Here is a 22,996-nt window from a genome sequence, read left to right as displayed (position 1 = left end):
CAGTAAGACCTTTAAACTAAAATGTGATGGTATTTTTCCCCTGCCCCCTTTACCTTTGGCCCTGCCCACCACTGGAATGTGGTCTCCGAGAGCCTCCCCAAAATGGAATTTAGCCCTGAGGCTGAAAGAGGTTCAACACCTCTGGTGTAGGCTGATGAGGAAGTAAAGTGGGATAAAGCAGAAATAGCTGTGTATGTGTGTGTGTGAGAGAGAAAGAACGAGAACCTATTTTGGTTCCTTCCAGTTCACTTAGGATCACTCTGGAGTTCAGTGTTTGGTTTGTATTTAAAGGTTGTTGCCAAGTTGGAAAGCATTCAACTTAAGATATTGAAGTGTCTGGGAGGCAAATTCTGTGAGGAGAGACAGAAGGAACGGGTATCCTAATACGTATATCAAAAGGTCTCAGACAGATGAAGGCAAACAATTCCTCTCCGTATCCACAGAGGAAGAATAGACAACGCCTTTACTGCTTCTTCGTGGTCAAATGCAACATATGAGCTAGTGACCATAGATCCAGCCGTTAGCGAGCATTGCAGTCACAGCAGCATCTTTTTCAAAATGCCTCAGATCACTGTAGATTCCCTTTCTAAATAGATGGCACATTAAACTCTCCATGCAGGAACAGGTAAGATTGCTATGAGTATAAGAGAAAACGTACATATTTTTTTTAGACTGTCGAATTGATAGAGGAGAGAATGCATAGGAATTCATAGACACTCACTTGACAGAAGATGATACATAAGTTGCAACTCATCTGCAATAGTTTCATCTCATTCTTTTCTCAGCACATTTCAATTTTGGAAGAAGGAACTCCTAATTTCAATCCCAAAATCATCCAGAAAATATGTTTAAGCCTTACCACTTGCTGGAAGAGTTAGATAGATAATTTCTCCTTCTTCAGTGAGGCTGAACACTTCCAGGCACTAAAAGATATTTGATTTGATTTCTCCAAAGAAACATATACACACTTTTAAGAACTGGGACACTGAGGAGAGTGACTTATATTTAGTTCTCGTGGTTACAAAGTTTAGATTAAGGAAATGGTGAGATTAAAGGCTTAGAAACCTTTTGATTAAAAACGTGTTCCAAATTAATTGGGCAGCAGAGTGTGCTGTAACTCTGCATAGGCTGGACAAGGTACTGTAACGCTGTGTGGTCAGGATGCCTGATCCCATGGATCATTGCTGAATTCACTCCCAATTCCTTTTCATTACTTTTGCCCATCAACACAGGGAAGTCAGGCATAGAGGGCGCAGGGCTAGAATTCACATTTTAAGCACCTGAAGAGGTTTCTAATCCGCACCTTTTCCGTCTCTCTGTTTAGATTACGCTCCTGGTTTAGCAGACCTTGTATTAAAGACCCCTCATTGACCTTTTTAGACACATTGGCCGAGGTGAAATGCCATTTTCCTGGCTTGTTGGACTGAGAGTGTGCTGTGTGGCCACATGCTCCCCCTTCCCATTCTTCCTCTCTTCCTGCTCCCAGTTTAATACCAGTCTTCCTGGTTTGTGAAACTCTAGTTTGCCATGTTGTCCAGGAACCAAGAAACTTTCTTGAGCACTCCCTTCAAACCAGGTTTGCAAATCACTGAACTATGATCTGCAATGCTGGCTTCCAGGGATCACTGTAACAACCGTTTCTTGGTTTTGATGGTATGTCAAACCATAGTTTAACATATCAGGAAGACAAATAGTAAGTTGGATGCATGAGGGGAGGAGGAAAAAGGATACACAGCACATTCCCGAAGCAACAAATCATGACTCCTCGCATTGGAATGTGATTTCTGAACTGGGCTATTGAAAGTGTAGGAGGACTGGAGATAGGACCCAAGGTTGACTACACTTATATATTGGGAACAGTCAAAAATAGCATAAGTTAATAATCATAGTTTGATCATTGTTGTTCCATTTCAAACGTCATGAGAAAAAGTTTGATTTCCCCCCTCCCCCAGTCTCTTTTGGTTTGAAAAGCAAAGTTACTGTATGTAGTAGCCAGGAATTCATTAGTGCCATGGTGTTGGCATTATAAATACCGTATTTCTTCGATTCTAAGACGCCATCGATTCTAAGGTGCACCCCATTTTTAGAGATGTTAATTTAGGGGGAAAAGTGCGTCTTCGAATCGAAGAAATACGGTATGTGTGTTTTTATAATTTTGATTTGTGCATTTTTTTATTGTGGTAAGTTGTCATACAACTATAGAAAAGTAATTGATGGTGCACTCATAAGAACATAAGAGCCATGGTGAATTGGACCAACGGCCGATCTAATCCAGCATTGTGCTCACATACTGGCCAACCAGAGGCCCACGGGCAGCCCACAAGCAGGGTATGAGTGGACTAGCACCCTCCTGCTTGTTTTCCCCAGCAACTGGTGTACAGAGGTATATACTGCCTCTGGTACTGGTGGGGATATATAGCCATCATGACTAGTAGCCATTGATAACCTTTATTCTCCACGAATAAACCTACATGTATCTACTCAGAATTAAGCAGTGAAATCGGGCATAGGATTGCATGTTTCTGTTTACTGAATTATTGCTAGTGCTGAAGCTTATGATCTCTTGCTCTAGTATATCTTATACATATACGTAAGAATATGTTGCAATGATGTCATAGGCCCTGTGCTTGACTTTGTCATAAAATAAAATAGTGCTGAGTGGCTTACCTGACTTTGTCCTTACCGGCTTAATTTACTCTTGATTTAAGGCACTTGGAAAATACACATCGCCATTTGTTTTTGCATATTCATAAATATGGCATATAGTTGGGGAATACTTATTTTTTAATACAGTTCACATTTGTTTTTTCCTGTTCCAGGATAAATTGATCTATCATTTCTCCAATTAATTTGTAAATACATATTTATGACCTCTCCAACTATTGAAGATTTATTTCTCTCTCTTCCCCTCCCTCCCACCCTCTCTGTGTGTGGATTCTCTCCAGATGAATTGTTCTCTCTAGTTCTTGGGAATAGTGTTCTTGAAAGTGGGGGTGGAGAAGTGTCATTTTCACTCAACATATAATCAGATTAAGTTTCAGTAGCTGTCAACATTAGTTACACTGGAATTGTATTCATGGATCTGCCTGTTCGTTAAAAAGACTTAACTCAATAGGCATTCCTGAAAGCTTTATCTTTCCAGTTTTTGAAATAGTCCCCCTAAAGTGTTTTCCCAATCTTTGAAGTGGCTGCTTAATTCAGCAATTACTTTTCTGATGCCCAGTATGCTGATTTTTTTTTTTCTAAAATAAAAATATTGGTACAGTGATTTCATTAAGTCATTCCCTTTATGGAATGAGCTTCACCGGGGTGCTGTCAGTTCAGTTCTCTGCACAGATAGATATTTGATTCTTCCACTTGGTAGAGGCATCTGCAGCTTTGCTTGCAATTTTGTATACATTATGAAACTCCTTCTGGCATCTACTTCCTGGATGTTGAATATAAAGCAGATGTGCAATTCTAACATAGTCCCATTCCACCCCCCACCCCCCCAGACTTGTTTTGACTTTTAACTTGTGGACTTGCAATTTTTGAAAGAATATATTTTCCAGGCAACTTTGCTTCTCATCGGTCCAGCCATCCATTGTGATCAGAGTATAGACTTGAATGATGCACAATAATAGGAGGTAACTAATCCTGGCAGAATCCTGCAGATATGATAGCACTGTCTGAAAAGTTGAAATTCCTGAAGGGAACTTTCGTGCATTTCTGTCAAGGATTAACCACAGGGAGATCCATTGAAGTCTTCATTACAATTACTTTCTCCCTGCTGCGATTTGAGGGGGTGGGGGGTGGGGAAGTCCTTGGAAAACAAAGAGAATGTGTTATGGGGGAGAGGAAGAGAGAATTCAGCATTAATGCCTACAGTGTAAAAGACTTGACTGCTATGTTCACTCATTCCAACAATGATCTTATGCACTGTGGTCTTAGGTGACCACAATGGTAGTGGATTGGATTGGCAAGCTTCCTTTTGTTCCTTGAAAGGTTTAAATATATTTGTGGTATGGAATGAAGCTTGCATAGGCTCAGTCATTATCTCCAGGTGTCACTGGTTCTAATTTCTGCTTCTCTCTAATTAGCATTGTTACAGCTATGACACATCAGTACAAAGAGATGTGTGAGCCTCAGCACTTTGATTCCAATAACCAAACTAACCTTTGGCAGCAAAATACGACCATGAGAGAAACAACAGCAATAAACCCCTTTTTGGCAGGGGAATGCCCATGTCAAATTGGAACATTTGTTACTTCTGGGTTTTTATAAAGCGTTTCTGCTCTATTTGAACAGTGTTTGGGTGACATAAATGCTCGGTTTTTTAACTTGCTCCGAACATTCACATTAAGCAAAGGATTTCAGTGATGCTCCTTTGATTATGAAGTTAGCTGCTTAAGGCTGTCTCTTGAAACAAAACTGAAATGAATGCTTTTTGACAGGCTTCGAGGTATATTTAATTCTGGCATTATGTGTTTGTGAAACAAAACAGTTAAGGGGATTAATATTTACCTCCCTGTTTGTGACTTTCACTCTTCCAGCTCAGCCACTCTGTTCTTGGGTCTCTTGCTCCTTCTCTGCCCTTTTCCCTGTAACCGTGGCTCTGCCTCCCGGGTCTTGCGAGAGCCACACAGCCACTTCTTCCGGCTGTGCAGCTCTTGATGAGGGAAGCAGAGGGTGGGCGGTTGCTCCAAAGAGCCTCTCTGGCTGCTCTTTCAATGCGCCAAATGCCACAGTGGAATAGTGGCTGGCGGGACTCTCTAGAACACCTGCCGGAGGAGGCAATGTGGTAATGTTGCAATTCAGTGCTCCTCCTGCTCTGCTGACTGATGTGGGCACTTCACCCTGCTTCATGGATGGGCTGGCCCTGCTTCAAATACACAATCTGGGATTTCAACAGTTGCTTTAGGTACATTCAATTGTATGTGTTACACCCAGTCAGTTTTCCTTCTCTTTTCCTTTTGAACCGGAGGCACCTATTCTGTATAGCGAAGTAGTTTTCAAATTCTCCCTACCTTCCATGTGGCCTCTGTGTTTCCATGTAAACACTGCCCTTCAAGAAGCAAATTACTGGTTGCATGGTTTATTCAATCCTGTCCTTGTAATACAATCCATTGGTCAGTAAGTGGATATATGCTGTTGTATTTCTTGAAGGACCCAAGATCTCTGTGTTTTACAATCAGTTGACTTAATAAATAGTGGTAATATAGGGTGACCATATTTTGGAAACCAAAAAGGAGGACAACATGGCTGCCCCCAAGGGGTCGTGCCCACCAACATGTCCAACCCCCAAGGGGTCATGCCCAACAATATGCCCAGCCCCCAAGGGGGTGTGCCCATCCAAACATGGCCTTGGTCACATGTCTGATTTCACAACACACAATTAAGACAAACCTGTTCTACATAACATCTTATTGTTAAAATCACTGGAATAAAGAACAAGTGAGACATTCAATGTATCTGAAATTAACTTCACTCATTCCTACTTTTGTAGCTTTTGCTGTACTTTGAAGCTTTTGTTTTACTCTGTGTGATACAGTCTCCCCTTCCCTCAAATATCTTTTCTGACTGCAAATCCTTCACTGGATGACCATAGTCTAACCTTTCCTTACATTCCTTGTATTTTTATCAGGTCAGACTTGTACCTCGGAACAGGTCATGATTATTAGTCCAGCCATGGCCAATTTTGGGTGTATATTCGTTTGTCAAACATGTGATAATCATTTATTTTATTTTATTTTTATTTTATTTATTACATTTTTATACTGCCCAGTAGCTGAAGCCCTCTGGGCTGTTCTCAAAAATTAAAACCATAATAAAACAACCAACAGTCTAAAAACACAAATACAAAATACAGTATAAAAAGCACAACCAGGATAAAACCACACAGCAGAAATTGATATAAGATTAAAATACAGAATTAAAACAATAAAATTTAAATTTAAATTAAGTGTTAAAATACTGAGAGAATAAAAAGGTCTTTAGCTGACGATGAAAGGAGTACAGTGTAGGTGCCAGGCGGACCTCTCTGGGGAGCTCATTCCACAGCCGGGGTGCCACAACGGAGAAAGCCCTTCTCCTAGTAGCCACCTGCCTCACTTCCTTTGGCAGGGGCTCATGGAGAAGGGCCCCTGTGGATGATCTTAAGGTCCGGGCAGGTACGTATGGGAGGAGGCGTTCCTTCAAATAACCTGGCCCCAAATTGTTTAGGGCTTTGAATGTTAATACCTGCACTTTGAAACGGGTCCAGACCTGGACTGGCAGCCCATGAAGTTGTAAAAGGACTGGCGTAATGTGGTCTCACCGGCCAGTCCCTGTTAGTAAATGGGCTGCCCTGTTTTGTACCAGCTGAAGTTTCCAGACCGTTTTCAAAGGCAGCCCCACGTATAACGCATTGCAGTAATCCAAACGAGAGGTTATCAGATCATGGATAACTGTAACTAGGCTATCTCTGTACAGATAAGGGCGTAATTGGTATATCAGCCTACGCTGATAAAAGGTACTCTTTGCCACTGAGTTCACCTGTGCATCAAGTGACAGTTCTGGATCTAAGGGCACCCCCAAACTACGGACCTGATCTTTTAAGGAGAGTGCAACCCCGTCAAGAACAGGGCAAACATCACCTCGCCGGACAGATGAACTAACAGTACCTCCATCTTGTCTGGATTGAGTCTCAGTTTATTAGCCCTCATCCAGTCATCATTATTAAAAGAAGTCCCTACTAATTTCTCAGAGTTGGTCTAAAGGGATGGGATACAGCAACTTTGCTGAAGCTGAACAGGTATATTTTATCATCTGAACGTGTTAACTGTACATGTTGTGTATAATGATAGTATGAAATCCACCTGATCCTGGGTAGATTTGGGCCACTCAGAAATACTTATTAGAACACTGCACATCTGACCTACAATGAGAGCCTACAACATTTCTTATAGATAATTTATGGACGATTGTACTTATTGTAGACATGAGAATGTCACCAAGTGAACGATTCCCATGCTGTTTCTAATCTGTATATTAATTTCTGATCCAGTACAAGTATAGTGAGAAGTGGACTGAACATGCACCATGATATACATGTTTTGGCTCTGTTGTGCTCACGCCCCCCCCCCCCCCATTTCTCTTCCAGGTTGTTTGCATTCGTTCTACATGGAATGCGCTTTCACCAAAGTTGAGCTGTGACACCCGACCACTCATTTTGAAAACACTGAGTGAACTGTTTGCCCTTGTCCCTTCGTTAATGGTGAACTCAAATGAATATGAGGTATGTGTAGTGGGTGGGGTGGGGGGTGCACAAGGATTTAATTTGGTCTGCATTTTAAGTGAACTGCCCGGAGTTGTACTTGTTGGACTAATGTGCAGATTAAGAGACTGCAGTTATCCTTTGGTTTTTGCACTTCTCTGAATTTTGGGATACAGTTCTCAGATCAAATAATGTGTACGAACATTATATTAATTTTTTATATTTTGTGGCAAAATGCAAAGTATAATTTGGTTTTTAAAAGAACCGCTCAAAATGAATATTAGTGGTTCTCAGATCAAATAATGTGTACAAAATTATATTAATTTTTTATATTTCATGGCAAAATACAAAGTCATATCTTGTTTTAAAAAGAACCATTCAAAATTAAATATATATTTTTGTGCTTTTTTCTTAAAAACAACAACAGCCATACATTAATGTCGAAATGAGATAGAACAAACTTATGAATGAACATATATGGAACTAACACTGAGTGAAAACAGGCTGATACCTCCATCTCTAGTTTTGGGGCAGCATCCAATGATGCCCTTGGACTAGTTGGACCCAGCACTAGTGCAACAGGAAACTAGTAGATCCTGCAACAATCAGAAATGAGCAAAACACGAATTTCCAGGAACAGGTCAGGTCAGCTGAGCTTTCAGAATGGACCTCTGCTCACCTATCCCACTCTGGAAATGAGCAGAAATGCTCATTTTCTGGATTACTGTCAGAAGGAATAGTTCCTGTCACTCTAGCAGTGAGTTCCAGCAGTATTGGCTACTACTCTTGGCCTGGAGGAATACCTCTTTTTTGGATGTATGTTAGACACTGTCTAGTATTTTAGGAGTATTCTCATTATCGTGTTTAATAATTAATGCTCTTTCCACTCACACAGTGAAAGGGGTGCCATCCATCTATCATAAACCCAAGATCTCTTTTTCGGTCAGTCACTGCCAGCTCAGACCCCATCAGTATATATATTTTCGCCCCAATTTGTATCACTTGATATTTGTTTATACTGACCTGCATTAGCCATTTTAATGCTCATTCCCCCCAGTTTAAACTGTTTTGGAGCTTTTCACAATCCCTTTTGGTTTTAATCACCTTTAACTATTTGGTGTCATCAGCAAACTTGACCACTTTACTCCTTCCCTCTTCTCCAGATCCAAGGGGGGGAAAGCACTAGTCCTTGGGAGACCCCGCTGTTTATATCCCTCGATTGCAAGAACTGTCCATTTATTCCTACTTTTTGTTTCCTGTTCTTTAACCAGTTACCAGTTCATAACAGGACCTCTCCCCTTATCCCATGACATGTTCACAGCACCTGTTCCTCTACTTCAAAAACACAGATTTCTGAGAGGAAGTACAGGTTGTAACATTAATTTCCTGAGGAGAATTAAATTTCCTTAAATTTGAGTAAATATGATGGTTTTATTTCTGTGGATATGAAAGCAGGTGTTTAACAGGACATTCCTCTATATGTCTACTCCGAAGTAAATTTCATTGATTGCAGCCTTACTGCTATGTTCTTTCGCATGTTAGCTTTGTTTGAGAGGTGGGGATTCAACGTTGCTTGGCAATAGGAAAGCTGCTTTTCATGTTGTATCGTGCAGTAATATCAGCTATTCTACGTTCCTATTTTGGTGAAAAGCTGAGGATAACGTTCTAATAAGTGACTTACATGACTTTAACAGGACAAAAGCATTTAAAGTTTGCTAATGTCATTGCGACTACAACAGTGTAAATGGTCTATGAATTACCTCTTTAAGAGCAGTTAAAGGTCAATTTCCCTTCTCAAAGCCAAAATGGCACTTCTGCGCATTTTTATTGTACATCATTGAATATTGGCTCTTGAGTGTAATTTTTGACCTTTGAAATTCTCTTTGTTAGTATGCTAAGGTTCATTGGTCTGCAGTTTGGACCCAGCTAAATTGTCTAATCATTCTAGTTACTGTAAATTGAGTTTCAAAGCCCTTTGGAAATTTTGGACCCTTGCCCCTATTCAGAAAAAAACAGTTAATCCATAAATGCCTATTTGGGTTATTCTCTGAGGTCAGTATACTAGGCTCATATATTCTTCATTTGAATCTCCTGTCCTGTTGCCAAGATGTAAAGCAGGTGCACATTCCCAACTGTTTTTATCTTTTTCTTATTTTTTTTAGAAATTTAAAGCTCAAGTTGTCAGCTTCCTCTGGAACCATACGCAGAACAAGGTGAGACACTAGAAAATAATGATAGTGCAGTTACCCAGATACTCCCCATGGGGATATTACTGTGGAAGCATTGCCAAAACAGCTTACCCCTGTGGTCGAGTCCCACGTTGCCTTGGTAACATATTCAGCTGTGATCACATGGACCATGTTTCTTCATGTCATTCCTTCTTCCGCCAGTGCTGCCTTCCCCACCTCTCCATTCATCAGTGGAACCCCATGTATTTGAAGTGTCATAAATTACTGGGGTAATGTGGGCCAAACCAAGGGAAGTAGGGTTTTTTTGTTGTTGTTTGCTTCCATGCTGGTATAGAAATGAGATGTTTTGGCTTACAAGACTTATTCAGTAATGCTTGACTTGGGCCTATGATGGCACGCCATTTTTTGACATGTGTTTTCCGTTCATGGTGTGTTTTTGGTCTTATACGTTAAAACCTATTCAGTGTGAGAAATGTTAAGCTGTCAGGCACAGAGCTAAATCCGATACTGCATCTTGGAATAGTTCCAAACAATCTTCCTTGTGCCATAATACTGTATCCCATATTTGTGTTCTTATTTAAAAACCGCCCTCCAAATTTCTTTTTGGCTCTTGCTCCTTAGCTTGTTCACACAAAGGTGGGGGTGTCATTTACAGTGGTGGACAATTGGAAGGCATGCCCTGTACTGCTGGCTTCCTCCCAGCCCCTCCCTTCCCCACTCTGCCAGGATCCTCTGAGAACTGTGGAGAACAGCAGAGGTGCAGCTGTGGCTGGACCTTGGGGCCAAAGTCCAGGCCCCCAACGACCACCTAGAGAGCAGCAGGTGATGAAAGCATCAGGGCAGCAGAAACCAACTCCATTTTATATCTGTAGTCATTATGGTGCTATGATCTAAGTGAACTTAAAATCTAACACTACCCATGTTCAGAGGACTTTTCAAAAGAAAACAAGACTTGAGTTTCCATTTAATGCTCCATTGTCTCTGCAGAGGACATTTAGCTGAGGACATGTGGGGATGTGAAGATGAAAGCAAAGGCAAGCATTTTGGTGTCACTTCGAAACTGTGCTTTTATTGGCAGTTTCAGTTCACAAAGTACTTTACAATTCTTGTCTTTTACTTTGGAAAGGAAGAACAGTGATGCAGTTAGCTACTTGTAGACTCTGGACTTAATGGTCTTATGGAAATGTCTATTTACTTCACTTACCTAAAAAAAAACAATTAGCCAGCGCTGCTGTGTTTGAGAGTCCTCCTGCTCATTCTGCTAAGTGAGGTCCTGGACTTCTGCCCCAAACTCCTGCTCTGATGGCACCACTGCAGAATGTGTTCCTTATGTGCAACATTATTCCCCGTACCCACTATCTGCTATCAATTTACAAGGTTCGGGGAACCTACTAGTTGACTCACATTTTTTTGAGTTTAAGTTAGTCTTCTCAACCTGGTGCCCTCCTGGTGTTTTGGATATCAACGCCCTTCAGCTCCAGCCAGCAAGCCAATAGTCAGGAATGGTGGGAATTGTAGTCAAACATCTGGAGGGTACTAGGTTGGGGTGGTGGTTTAAGTGTATAGGCAAATTTTCTTGCAACTCTCTGACTAAATACACCAGTGACATATGACTTGACAGTGACATTTTTCTTTTCTAGGGTCATCTTGTAGCCGTTTCGGCATACAAATCTCTCTCTGAATTTGCTTCTGAAGAGCATACCATCCTTCATCTTCCAGAACAGGTAGGTACACCTTCCTTTATTTAATCATATGAGATGGACAGATGCTGGGAGGTGGAAACTAGGTGTTGGAGGAGAGACCTGTGTGTGTCCTGCTTTGTGCCCCCTAAGTTAGCCTGCAGTGAAGGTTGCTGAAGACAGATTCATCTGGCACTCCAGTTGTCCTTTGTACATGGAATGGGAGAAGATGCCATCTTATTCTTCACCTCAGGCAGCAAAATGTCTGCGGCTTGCTCCTGTTGAAGAGGTTACAACATCTACCTTTTTCTTACTGAGCTCTCAGAAAGGTTGCTCATTCATTAAGACTTTGCCTGAACTGGTCTTTTTTCTTTCACCTGTGGCCATTTAAACTGTAATTGTTTTATTGCATATTTTATATGGTTTTATTATTTATAATTGTGCTTCTGAGATATTTCCCCCCCTGTTTTAAGGTGCTTTGAGCTGCCAGAAAAAGTGGTATAAAAGTATGTCATCATAAAGGGACTCCCCAGAGAATTCTGGAAAAGGCTAGCATAGGCAGGAAAGAGAATAAAAAAGCAAAGATATCTGTGTGTGTGTGTGTGCGTGCGTGCGCACAATATCTTTCAATTTAGGGTTATTCTAAGTGTAGGTAGAAATCCAGTCACCAGCTTTTTTAAAAAGAAAAAAGTTCAGGCATCTTCAGTTACTTCAAAACCTTTTTTTAATTACTTCAGCATTTCATTGCTGCAGTTCCACCCCTCCCTTGTCACATTTCATTGATCTGTAGTCATGGAGGGTGACAGTCTGAAGAGGAGAGACTCCTATATCCATGGGGGCTGTCAAGGGGGCTGTCTTCATGGAGCTGAGGTGGTGCCACTCTGACACCAAACCTCACGGCTTCGCTGGTGCAGGGTGGCGGCAAGGGAGGCGAAGCGAGCTTTCTGGTGGCAATTAGTCTCACCAGGCCCACCTCCTCCCATGACTTCTGGTGACCAATGGCAGGTCACCTTCCACCTGGGAACGCCCCCCCCCCCCCAGAGAAGCACCCAAGTGAGGACAGACAAGGAAGAGCTGCACTGACCTCATTTGGACAGGAAAAGTTGGGGTAAGTCTCCAACTTTTCTGCTCTGCGCCTTTGGCTCTTTGCCCCAAGGTGGCTGCAAATCGGTGGCTGCATCATTTAACTGACGCAGCGTGGCAAGGACAACGTCTAGACGGCCCCCATGTGATCTGGAACGGTGATCATCCAGTGTTCCAGGTTGCATGGAGAGCCCTCCCCTCCACGAATAGAGGAGGTTCTCCTCTTCAGACTGTCGCCCTCCACAAGTAGAGGGCAACAAAACGTGTTGAGGAAGAAGGGCAGGGCTGGAGTACTCCTTCTCCCATGTGCCCTCCCTAACCTAGTTTGCTGTCCTTAGGTGTGGTAGAGGACACTTTCCTGTTGCCCTTGTTAAAGGTTCAACTGTCAATCTAGTTAGCTTTTGTATGTGGTTGGGCAAGCGGGTGCCATCCAGTCTTTCACTCCAGGCAGCAAAAATGTTTTGAGCTGCCCCTGTTTGTTGTGGTTACTCTTGTACACCTCTGAGATATAGGTTCCCTTTATGAATAATTTCGTTTGGTCTAGATTCTAGAATATAAACGGAAAGGGAAGAATATGCCTCAACTTGTCTCCACCCCTGTCTCTCTAAATCGTGTTCAGATTTGTATTGTATCCTTATCAAATGTCTGAATGTTTTTAGTTACAGCAAGCTGTTGAGTTGAAAGTTCATGAATCTATGTGTAATTTTGTATTGGGAAGTGGCTTATAAATGCTACTGTATGATCTGTATCCTGATAATACGGCAGTAGAATATTAAAGGCATATTTTTCTTCAGAACTCATGCGGGTCCGTTTAGAGGATTTCTTGCCCTGCTCGGACTTAATGGAGACAAACATACTTTCCAGTTTATGAAGCTGTGTGGCATCTTTCACTTTCTCATTCATATAGGCAAGGCCAGAATTGGACCAACACGAAGAGGTGGACATAACTGAAGAGGAAGGAGAGGAAGAGGAGGTGGATCTCTCTGTTCCCGGTGCCTCATACATTAAATTGTTGTTGCTCACTCCCCCTCCTGTTTTACCAGGTATAATACATTGATAAGTTTACTGATTTCGGGTCAGGCCTTTATATATCATTGCTTCAGTTGCAAATAGTCCCTGAAAGTTGCTGCTAAGTGATTGGCTTAGAAGCAGTGGTCGATCAGTACAATGAAGCTTTACTACGTATTCAGCTTAAATCACTGGTGCTGGGGCAAAGGAGAGGAGAACGGCCTTCACTTTTTTGCTCAGCGTATGAACTGGCAGAGGCATGTAACCGGCTGAAACAGAATGCCGGAAAGATGGTCCTTGATCTGATTGAGCAAACTGATTCTTCCGTTGTTGTCAGTAAATGGCCAATCCAGCAAGTTACTCATCACGACAAGCCAATAAATTGCTGATGATATTGGGAGACATGCTTATATCCTCTATCTATAGCTATGGAGCTTCAAAGAATCATAACAGAAAGGCTAATAAAAAGTAAAGAACCTGGGCAAAATATTTCAAGAGTATAAATGTTAAATATAAGTGTATAAGTGTTAAATATCTGTTAAATAGAAGTTAAAATAGTTGGAGGAGGAAAATGCATTTTCCATTTAAAATTATTCTGAAGCGTAGGCTAGGAAAGGCTCGTGCTCTCCCGCCCTTGGGTATTAAGTTCTGCTAACTGCTCAGTGTGTAATGAATACATGCGAGAAGAAGACAATGTGAGGCAAATGCACTTTAAGCAATGTGTATGAAAATGGCAAAATATGTAACCAGGATATCCTGCAGTGCAAACACTGGTGGAGTTTTGTGGTCTGTCTAGCAGATCTGTCATTATATTTGTGGGAAAGCTCCCCTAGTTTCCTGTAAATATTAGGCCCGTTTTCATGATGCTTCCCTCTGGCTGTTTTTACCATTATTAAACAAAAATATTACTTTTAATTTTAATGAGAAAGTCTTGGGGGTTGGGGGGATAAGAAAAGATTGGAGATTTTTTTTGGGGGGGGGGTGTTTTTAAAGGTTAGGGGAGAGAGCAGAGGTGTTCCAAACTCTGGCTGGGTTCTGTTAACTGATTCTGTGACACTTTGTGTATGTCTGGTTTACAAGAAAGGGCAAGTGAATGATCTTTCATCCCATGGTTGCTGCAATTCGTAGGAAACCCAGGATTGTGTCTGGAACAGGAAAAATGTGCATCAAAGCCACAGGGCTAATGTGAAACAGTTGTTGTTTAAGCCTTCCCCCCTTTGAAGAAAGAGAGAGAGAGAGAGAGAGAGAGAGAGAGAGGGAGAAACTTTTCATTATATAATAAAAAGTACTAACAGACTGTTAAACCTAACAATGTTCCCAGGCATTGGCAATTCATAATACAGGGTGCGGGGGAGAGGGTAACCCTGCTGTGGACCTTCCCATCCATGGCTACTTTGTCTGAGTTAATACATTTTACTTTCACAAGTGTAATAACATTACAGTAATTCTTTTACAACTTCAGTGGCGAACTCTGCTAGGGTTGAAAAGCCCCACCTCTAGGGTCCTTGATTAACCTTACCTGTGGCATTGGCTGATTTTTTCAATATCCGTTGTTTGGATTGCTTTATTTTAAATGGCAAGGAGCCTCGTGTAGATGGAGGTGGCAGAACTTTCTCGGGGCTGCATCGGCCAAGGTAAAGGTCATTTCAGCTTCTGTTGTTCCATACCGGTAACCAAATGATCAAACAAAGGGTGCATTGATCAACATATAAAACAGCTCTGGCTGTTTGTTTTTTCTCCTGAGCTGGAACATCTGACACCATTTATTGAAGGTTTCCTGAGGTGACGTTTTGAGTGGGAGGTGAACATGGAGCTGCAAAGGCTTGCTTAGGAGTTATGAAAACCATGACCTTGGGGCTGTCAGCTGAATATGGAGTTACCAGTTATTTCAGCCTAACATTCCCAGATAATCGTTGTGGTTCCACATTGGCTGGGTGGTTCTGGTTTCCTCAGTCAGTCACCTTTTGTTTTCTTTCTGTCTCCCCGCTCTCCTTCCCCCGCTCCCCCTTAAGCGTTTGAAGAGTTTGCAGCATCGCTTGTGAAACAGGAGATGGCCAACATGCCTCGTGGAATATACCATTCTGCTCTGAGAGGAAGTGCTGTCCGTTCAGACCAAGGGAAGACTGTATCAGGAGTTCCAAACTTTATGTTGAAAATGTATGAGAGGAACAAACAACCAGGGCTGAAGCCTGGCCTTGCAGGTAAGATTCTCCTGGCAGCGTCCGAGAGCAAGACTGTCATGTGGTAGGATATCTCGGGATGACCGAATGGCATATTTTCTGCTTGTTTTTTTTAAAAAAATGTATTTGCATTATTTATATGCCGCCTTACAACCAAGTGTTCCGTGGGCAACACTTAGAATTAAAACACCCATTTAAAAACAATAGTAAAATATGCACTACAATTAGCACAATTCAGTAGTAAAAAAAAGCTGAGTCAAGGCCCAAGACAAAATCAAAAGTATAGTTATTTATTACACTTACATTTCACCTTTCCTCTAGTGAGCTCAAGGTGGTGTAGATATACCTCCCTCCCCATTTTATCTTCACAACAACTGTCAAGGTAAGTAAAGATGAGAGATGAGGACTGTCTTCCTCGCATCCCCCCCATCTTATTTTCTGCTGATCATGGTGGCTACTGGCATGCCAGTCACAGCTGTGACATTTCCTTTTGCTCAGCGATTGAAAAAGTAGCCACTACCTGCAACAGGTCATTGGGCTGGGTTGATCTGATTTAAATCAAATTGATTTAAATCATTATTGGAATAGCTTCTCTGAAGGACTCGATTTTAATGATTTGTATCACTAGTGAGGAAGATTCTATTTAATCACCATTTTTTTTGGAAGTAGTACGTTATTTAATATAATCTTACTACATATTCAGAGATACAGGTTTCATCAGAAGGTAGATACACACTAAGCAATTACTTTTCATCAAAAATGGGGTGATGATTTGGTCACTTTAGTACTAAAGCAGAATGAATTTATGAAGTCATTGGCTGCGTTTGGACATCACTTTAGTCCACAATGGCTTAATAAGCTATGCACAGTAGCTTGTTTTAGAAATAGTCCATGATGCCATGCCACACGACCAGGCTAATAATCTACTGTACATAGCTTATTAAGCTATTGTGCCTAATCCCTGTCCATGCCCTCTGTCCCTCTGCAGCCCTCCTGCCCATGTACTGGTACTGTTTCACCCATTCATTGTATTGCTGCAGGAGCGACAAGGAATGAAATCCCGGGTGCACCAAATAGGGGGTGGCACAAATAAACTCTTGGGGGTTTGCAGGATTGGGATCAAACCTCATACGCAGCGGAGGCGCCCAATCCACTTTCAAAACCACCTTCAGTTATGACTAACAATGGGTTATTTGACCCACTGCGGGTTATTGTGTCATCTGAACCCAGTCATTGAGGAGATGAACCAGCTCTGTTCAGTTAATCATGTCATTTCATTATGATGTGCCAGGATCACCACCACCAAACAGGCTTTTAAATTGTACTCCTCCTTGTTCTGATCTACTCCATTTCCCCAGATTTTATATCCATTGACCTTCTCTATCTTTGCACTTAGAGAGAGGTAAGGCCAGGAGACAGACAGACAGACCGCATGCACTTCTGTACACCAAAGGCATTGCAGAATTGGACTGATCAGGTTATCTCTGATCTCCATAAACTGACCTAATCGTTTTAAGAAAATTTCAAAATCTGATTTATTTTTTTTAACCCCCCGATATAATTTTTTTTTAAAAAAAGATGATTTTAAATTAGTATTTTTAAAAATCATTGGTTTTTATACCAACCCTGAGCATGGGAGAGGTTGTGGCAGGAAAATCCAAAAAAAGCAAGCTTCCTCTACATACCAAGTTTATTTTTTAATGTGCCAGAGCTATTCTCATCCCAGAAAACAGAGCCAAACTTGGGATAAGGCATAAAAATGCAATGTACAACTTTCGGAATGAGGAATGAAGTTGTAGTAGACATAATTTATAGAGTCTGTTACAAGTTATACAGTGAATGGCACTGTGCCTCAGCTTTCTGAATTTCAGATTTCTCTGCTTTTTCAGTAATGCAACCTTTTGGAGTTATCAGTAATCTAATGTTTGTATTATACTTTATTTTCCTTTAGCTGGCATGTTGTTGAGTTATGATCTTCCAATCCATGTGGGCAAAGATGGCAAACCTATCATTCGATTTCTAGCCAGTAGGGGGCGCAACTTCCACCAGATGTTAATAGCACTCATCCATGAGGTAAATGCTGTTGCTTCAGCCTGTACAGCCATTCTGTGTCCTTCCGTTGCCCAACCTGAGTTTGCATTTGCTTATTTTAATTAGGAAATGGTAGCTGCAAGCTGTGTGATGTTGTAATTTACTCTTAATTAAGTAAACTTGCTGTGAGGAACAATTAAGGAGAATGGAACGTATAAATACATCTAATAAAATGCTCTCTGTGCCGAAATGTTTTCTCTGAAGATCATCAGTGTAAATCAAAGCTGACATTTTCCCTTCAACTCTTTTTAACAGTTCTGCCTAATCTGCTTACAGTGCTGTCAGATTTCGGCTTGTCTGAAAAACAATTAGAGGTTTGCAACCTGGGGAGTGACCTCTACCTCCTTGTTACTGTAATAATAACACAGCATATCTCTTAATTGTTCCCAGCACCCTGGGATATTACGTTGATGTAGCTGATTGTGTATACTAAGCTTTTGTAAACTGAAGCTTTAACCTCCTCTGTGAAATGTGGCTTGGGGTGGGGGTGGGGGCAGAAGGAAAGAAAAAAATAAGAAATGAACATCCAATTAATCATTACAGAATATAAGCAAGACCTTGTTATCAAATATTTTCATTAAATAGAGCATTTGCTGCTATTACAATAACTGATCTTTGGAAACGGCAAACAGCAGGAAAACAAGCCGAAGAGGAACATGTGGCAGCAAGTGTGGATGTCCTGGCATCTGTCTCGAAGTGCATTAAAGTTAATATGATTGCACAGCATTATGGGCAATGGCGTGTATCTCTGGAGGAAGGTTCTGGTCACACACCATAGCTAAAAGTGATAAAATTATTTATATCTGTTCTGGCATTTGTGTGACAGCCGTGACTGCAAAGTAGGAATATTTCATCTGTATCATGGAGGGTCTCCTATGTTAATATTTCTGGAAGGAGTCATATTCTAAGATGAATGTATCAAAACTGCCTTCAGGATAATGCTATATTCATGACGCTAAGCAGCCAAGGCAGGTGGAATGGTGCTCCACTTCATTATTCCTGTAATTTTCATCTGTCTCAATTCTACTAAAAGATACTCTGCAGGGAGAGTTAAGGCAGAGTTATTGAGGACTATTTTGGATAATATGGAGTCAGAAAACCAGTCTTCTTGAAGGGGCCCCATCTTTCCAAAAGAGACAATAGAGATCATAATTATTTTATCAAAAGGTTTTCCACTTTTTAATAGGTGGGAACTAGACATTAGAGGATGCAGAGCTACCATCGAAGGCAGTAACCTTGTGTTTCTGTCACCTCCTCTTTCCCCATAATGTCTAATGATATTGAGTGTATGATGTAACATAATTACGTTGTACGTTTTTACCACCCCATATCAATGGTCTCGTTCAGAAGACACCTTAAGCCATGGCTTTAACCACAGTGGTTAAGCCAGAAAGCCGGGCTGTGTTCAGAAGACACCTTAAACCACAGCTTTAACCATGGCGAATAAAGCAAAAAGCCTTACTCACCATGGTTAAAGCTGGGGTTGAAGGTGTCTCCTGAACATGGTCTGGCTTTCTGACTTAACCACCATGGTTAAAGCCATGGTTTAAAGTGTCTTCTGAATGGGCCCATTGGCTGTTTGTAGGGCAAGTGAAACTTGTACTGTAGTGTTATCAGGTCATGCATTAAGTTTTACAGGGAAAAGAGAAGGATACATGGGTATGTAGTTTTTAGTGGCAGCCACTCATCCTCTATAATGTTCAGTTCTTGTTCAACTCAGCCATGATTATGTCCTGTCTTCTGATAAAGCACAAAAGAGAACTACATTTGTGAAAAGTGTTTGTGTACATAGTAATTTTTGACAAAGGCAGATGTTTGTTTGTGACAAACATAATGTGTGTTTGTGACAAACATAATGTGTGTTTGTGACAAACATAATGTGTGTATTGTTTTCTTGCACAGAAGGATAAAGTAGATCTAAGATGTGTGTGTGGGGGGGAAGGGATTATAGTTCTTGAATTAATGCATTAAAGGCACTTCAGGCTTCTGGTACTAACATGGAAAAGAGAGAACCGGTGAGCCACATCTGTGACAATGGCCATTCTGTGGTGTAGTGTCGTTGGGTGTCCTATCAAAATGGTCACAAAGCAGCTTGTAAAATGATTTCTGGGAGAAAGCCAACAGAAGTGAGGGAGCATCCATTTTGGGAGGAATCTTTTCTAAGGGTTCCAAAGGGAGAGGCGGATAATAAATTTATTATTATTATTATTATTATTATTATTATTATTATTATTATTATTATTATTAAGGGATGGGGTTGTAAATGTTTCAGGTCATCCAAATAACAGCTTCTCAAAGGGTCCAAAAGGTCATAAGGTAAACTCACGCACCAAAGAGGGACGCAAAGTACAGATGTTCGTATGCTAATGCTAGAAGCCACTGAGTTGTGATGTGGGAGCAGGAGCACTTGGTGCTAAACACGAACACAGATTGGGCAGGCATAATGGAAGCCTGGTGGTATGGGGAGAATCAGTGCAATGCAGTTACCAAAAATTGATGAAAAGGACAGGGAGCGACCTATTGGTAGTCCTGTAGCTCTGTATGTCAAAAATAGCATAAAGTCTAATGAACTAGAAAGCCAAAGAGGAGGAGCCGCCTGCTCCACATAATTGCTGAAAAGTAATTTAGTGCTGTGGTCATACTATTTGCCCCCTCATCAAAATGCTGAGGCTTTTTTTGAGGGGAAGGAAATCAGGGAGGCACCCCAAAGCGAAAACTTTGGAATGATGGGTGATGTTTAGACCAGGTAAATTCACTTTTGGTGAACTTGATCCAGAAAGGTGGCTTATAAATATTTAAATCCAAAGTAAAATAAAATGTTCTAGTCAGATTAGTCATGATGGCTGTATGGAACCTCCAGGTTCAGAGGCTGTTGCTGGAGAAAACAACAGGAGAGTGTTACTGCCTTCATAGCCTGTATGTGGCCTTTCCAGGGGCTTCTGCTTGGCCACTCTGGATTGCCCCTGGTGTGACTGAATGGGGATTTTCTTACATTCTTATGGGGCTTTGGCCCACTATGTTCAATTCCCTTGTAAAGGGCCATGAAGAAAGGCCTCAGAATCCAATGACAGCCTCTTTAAGAAGTCTGATGTCCTAGATTTCCTAACCTATCATATTTCAAGCATCTTCCATGCCCACTTGCTGGAATTCCCCTGAAGGGTCTATTTCCCAGGAGTAGATTGGGAATCTTTCCCAGTTCTTACCTTTTTGCTTCCCCTTTTCTGAGCTGTTGAGAGGTTCCAGTGGCCCATTCCTCTGTGTACTCACGTTCATTTATTGAATCACTTTATAGACAGCTTGACTATATCTAGAAAGATACCTCAAAGTGGTTTGGACTACATGTTGGACATGCCATGACCTGACTGTCGATATCCTGCCCACACGGTCACACTTAATTGGGGGATCCACCTCCCCTGATACAACAAGATTAAAATTAATCCTGTTCTGTGTGAAAATGACTCATCTGCTGAACATTATAGGTGATATTTTCTCCTCACAAACAAGTTTCAAATTGTGCTTTTATATTGTCTAACATAGGTTACTTACGTCCAAAACAGGTTACTTACGGCCAAAGCAGAAATTACTCTAAATCTGTATCTAGCACCTACGTCTTTTCATTTTAAATGGAGAGTAGGCACGTGGGGCATGATCCATATTGCCGACTCTAGAGTAAACATGTACAATATGTAGTTGCTAGATATGGTTTTAAAGTAACGTCTGTTTTGGCTCTCATAGTAAGTTACTTGTTGCATTTTAATGGTATCTTTTTTTACCCTCCTTTATATGTCCCTAATTTCAATAAAGGCTCTTATTTTGGAAACTGGGAGTATATGACTGTATACTTCTGACTACTCAAGAATATTTGCCTTTGTGTTGGACTGCATTTCCACACTACACAATTACAGTGGAAGCTGGTGACTCCAATTTTGATGGGGCTGTGAAAAAGTCCCACTACTCCCAGAATTCCCCAGCCAGCCTTGTTTCTTTACCTCACCTGAAACCCTTTACTAATGCACTTGGCATCTGCACTGTCTTGACAAGGGAGGCCTTTTCTCCCACCCCCGCTCTTTTAGAATTAGGGTAGTGTTTATTTTTCACCTTCTAAAAAGTGACATGTCTGTCTTTATTCCACTTCACATTACCTCAAGATTTTTGTTTTGTCTAGTGCTACGTTTTCTGTCTTTATTTCATTTTGAATTGGCTGGCATCCAGAAAAATGCATATACATTTTTGTGTAACTCTAAGATGGAAATAAATAAATAAAGCAAATTAAGAAAATAGTGAGAGAAGTATGTCTTTCACATGTCATTTTAAACACTGAAAGTACAGTTCATAATTGTTGTGCATGGTAATTTTTCTGAAGGGTGGGATGTGTTAGGGTAGCAATAATTTCCTTAGTCCCAATATTAAGTAACATAGTGAAAGGTAGCTTGAAATGTGAGTTGCATTGTTAAGGAACAGATGAACATTTCTTTGGCAAGAAAGGGGAAGGCAACATCTGGCAATTGTTGGCGTAACATTTTGTGTTTGGTGCTATGACTCTTTTGTTTGGTTTTTTTTTGGCTACTACTCATTTATTCATTTATTGCATTTCTATATTACCCAATAGCCAAAACTTTCTGGGCAGTTCACAGAAATTAAAACCCTAGAATACCACATGATAAAACATAATATAACATTTTTTAATCTTTGCTATTTCCTTTCAGGGAAGATAAAAAGCAAAAAGATTGATTTATGAAAATAGAAGAGTGGCAAATAAAACTCATACGCTCAACAGGCAGTACAAGCGGTTATTCCTCCTTTTTTCTTTCTCTTCTTTTTTTTACAAAGGGATGTGACAAGGGAAAATGGCACGAAACATTGCTAGTGACAGCTCTGGTTGGACAAGGTTCCCATCAGTGGATCCCTTAACCGGGAAAAAGCACGGTGTGCAAACGGGGAATTTCCCTCAGGAGGCCTTTTGACCTTTTTTGGGTGTGCAAAGCCAAAATGGCCTCTTTGCCAATGCCTAACCCTTCAATCAAGTCTTCCTTGATTATTCAAATTGCTGTTCTGGTTCATATGAATTTACTATAAGCATCTTATAATACAAGGATGAGAAACCTGCAAACCTAGATTTGCATGCAGCTGTCAGCCTAATTTCAAAAGCTCACTGTACATAATCAGTTCAGATTTCTGGCAAGAGGGATCTGTAGGGACAGAAATGTCCTAGCAACTCCGTGGGCAGGCAGGAAAAGAGAGGGAGAGAAGGGTGTGGAAGAAAGAAGGGGAGAGAGAAAAGCCGGTGGGCCCTTCACCACTGGCTTTCATCTTGCTCGCCACTAGCATTCAGTCCCTGAAAGAATATAAATGTGGTCCTCAACAGAAAAAAAGATTCACCTCCCATGTAACAATGAAATTACTTCCATGCTCTTACATTATTCAAGGTACTTAACATTGCAGATGTGTGTTTCCTTCAAGCCATATTCAGGTATGGAATCTCAGAAGCCAGAAAAGGTGGCACCCTGGAGGAGGGAGGGGACGGGAAATGGC

General features: G+C 41.1%; 1 protein-coding gene across 1 annotated transcript in view; it reads left to right on the top strand.

Annotated features, from left to right (window-relative positions):
* FOCAD (focadhesin) overlaps positions 1-22,996 on the top strand; it is a 146,014-nt gene that overhangs the window by 63,413 nt on the left and 59,605 nt on the right. Inside the window, exons 16-21 of the mRNA XM_063129216.1 lie at positions 7,121-7,255; positions 9,397-9,447; positions 11,064-11,147; positions 13,093-13,228; positions 15,206-15,394; positions 17,325-17,446. Coding sequence (XP_062985286.1) covers positions 7,121-7,255; positions 9,397-9,447; positions 11,064-11,147; positions 13,093-13,228; positions 15,206-15,394; positions 17,325-17,446 — 717 coding nt within the window. The remainder of the gene's footprint in view (positions 1-7,120; positions 7,256-9,396; positions 9,448-11,063; positions 11,148-13,092; positions 13,229-15,205; positions 15,395-17,324; positions 17,447-22,996) is intronic.

Source organism: Elgaria multicarinata, chromosome 6 (assembly GCF_023053635.1).
Source record: "Elgaria multicarinata webbii isolate HBS135686 ecotype San Diego chromosome 6, rElgMul1.1.pri, whole genome shotgun sequence".
In the NCBI taxonomy this organism is placed as follows: domain Eukaryota; kingdom Metazoa; phylum Chordata; class Lepidosauria; order Squamata; family Anguidae; genus Elgaria; species Elgaria multicarinata.
Note: the sequence above shows the minus strand (reverse complement) of the source record. Positions and strands in the feature narration are given on the sequence as shown.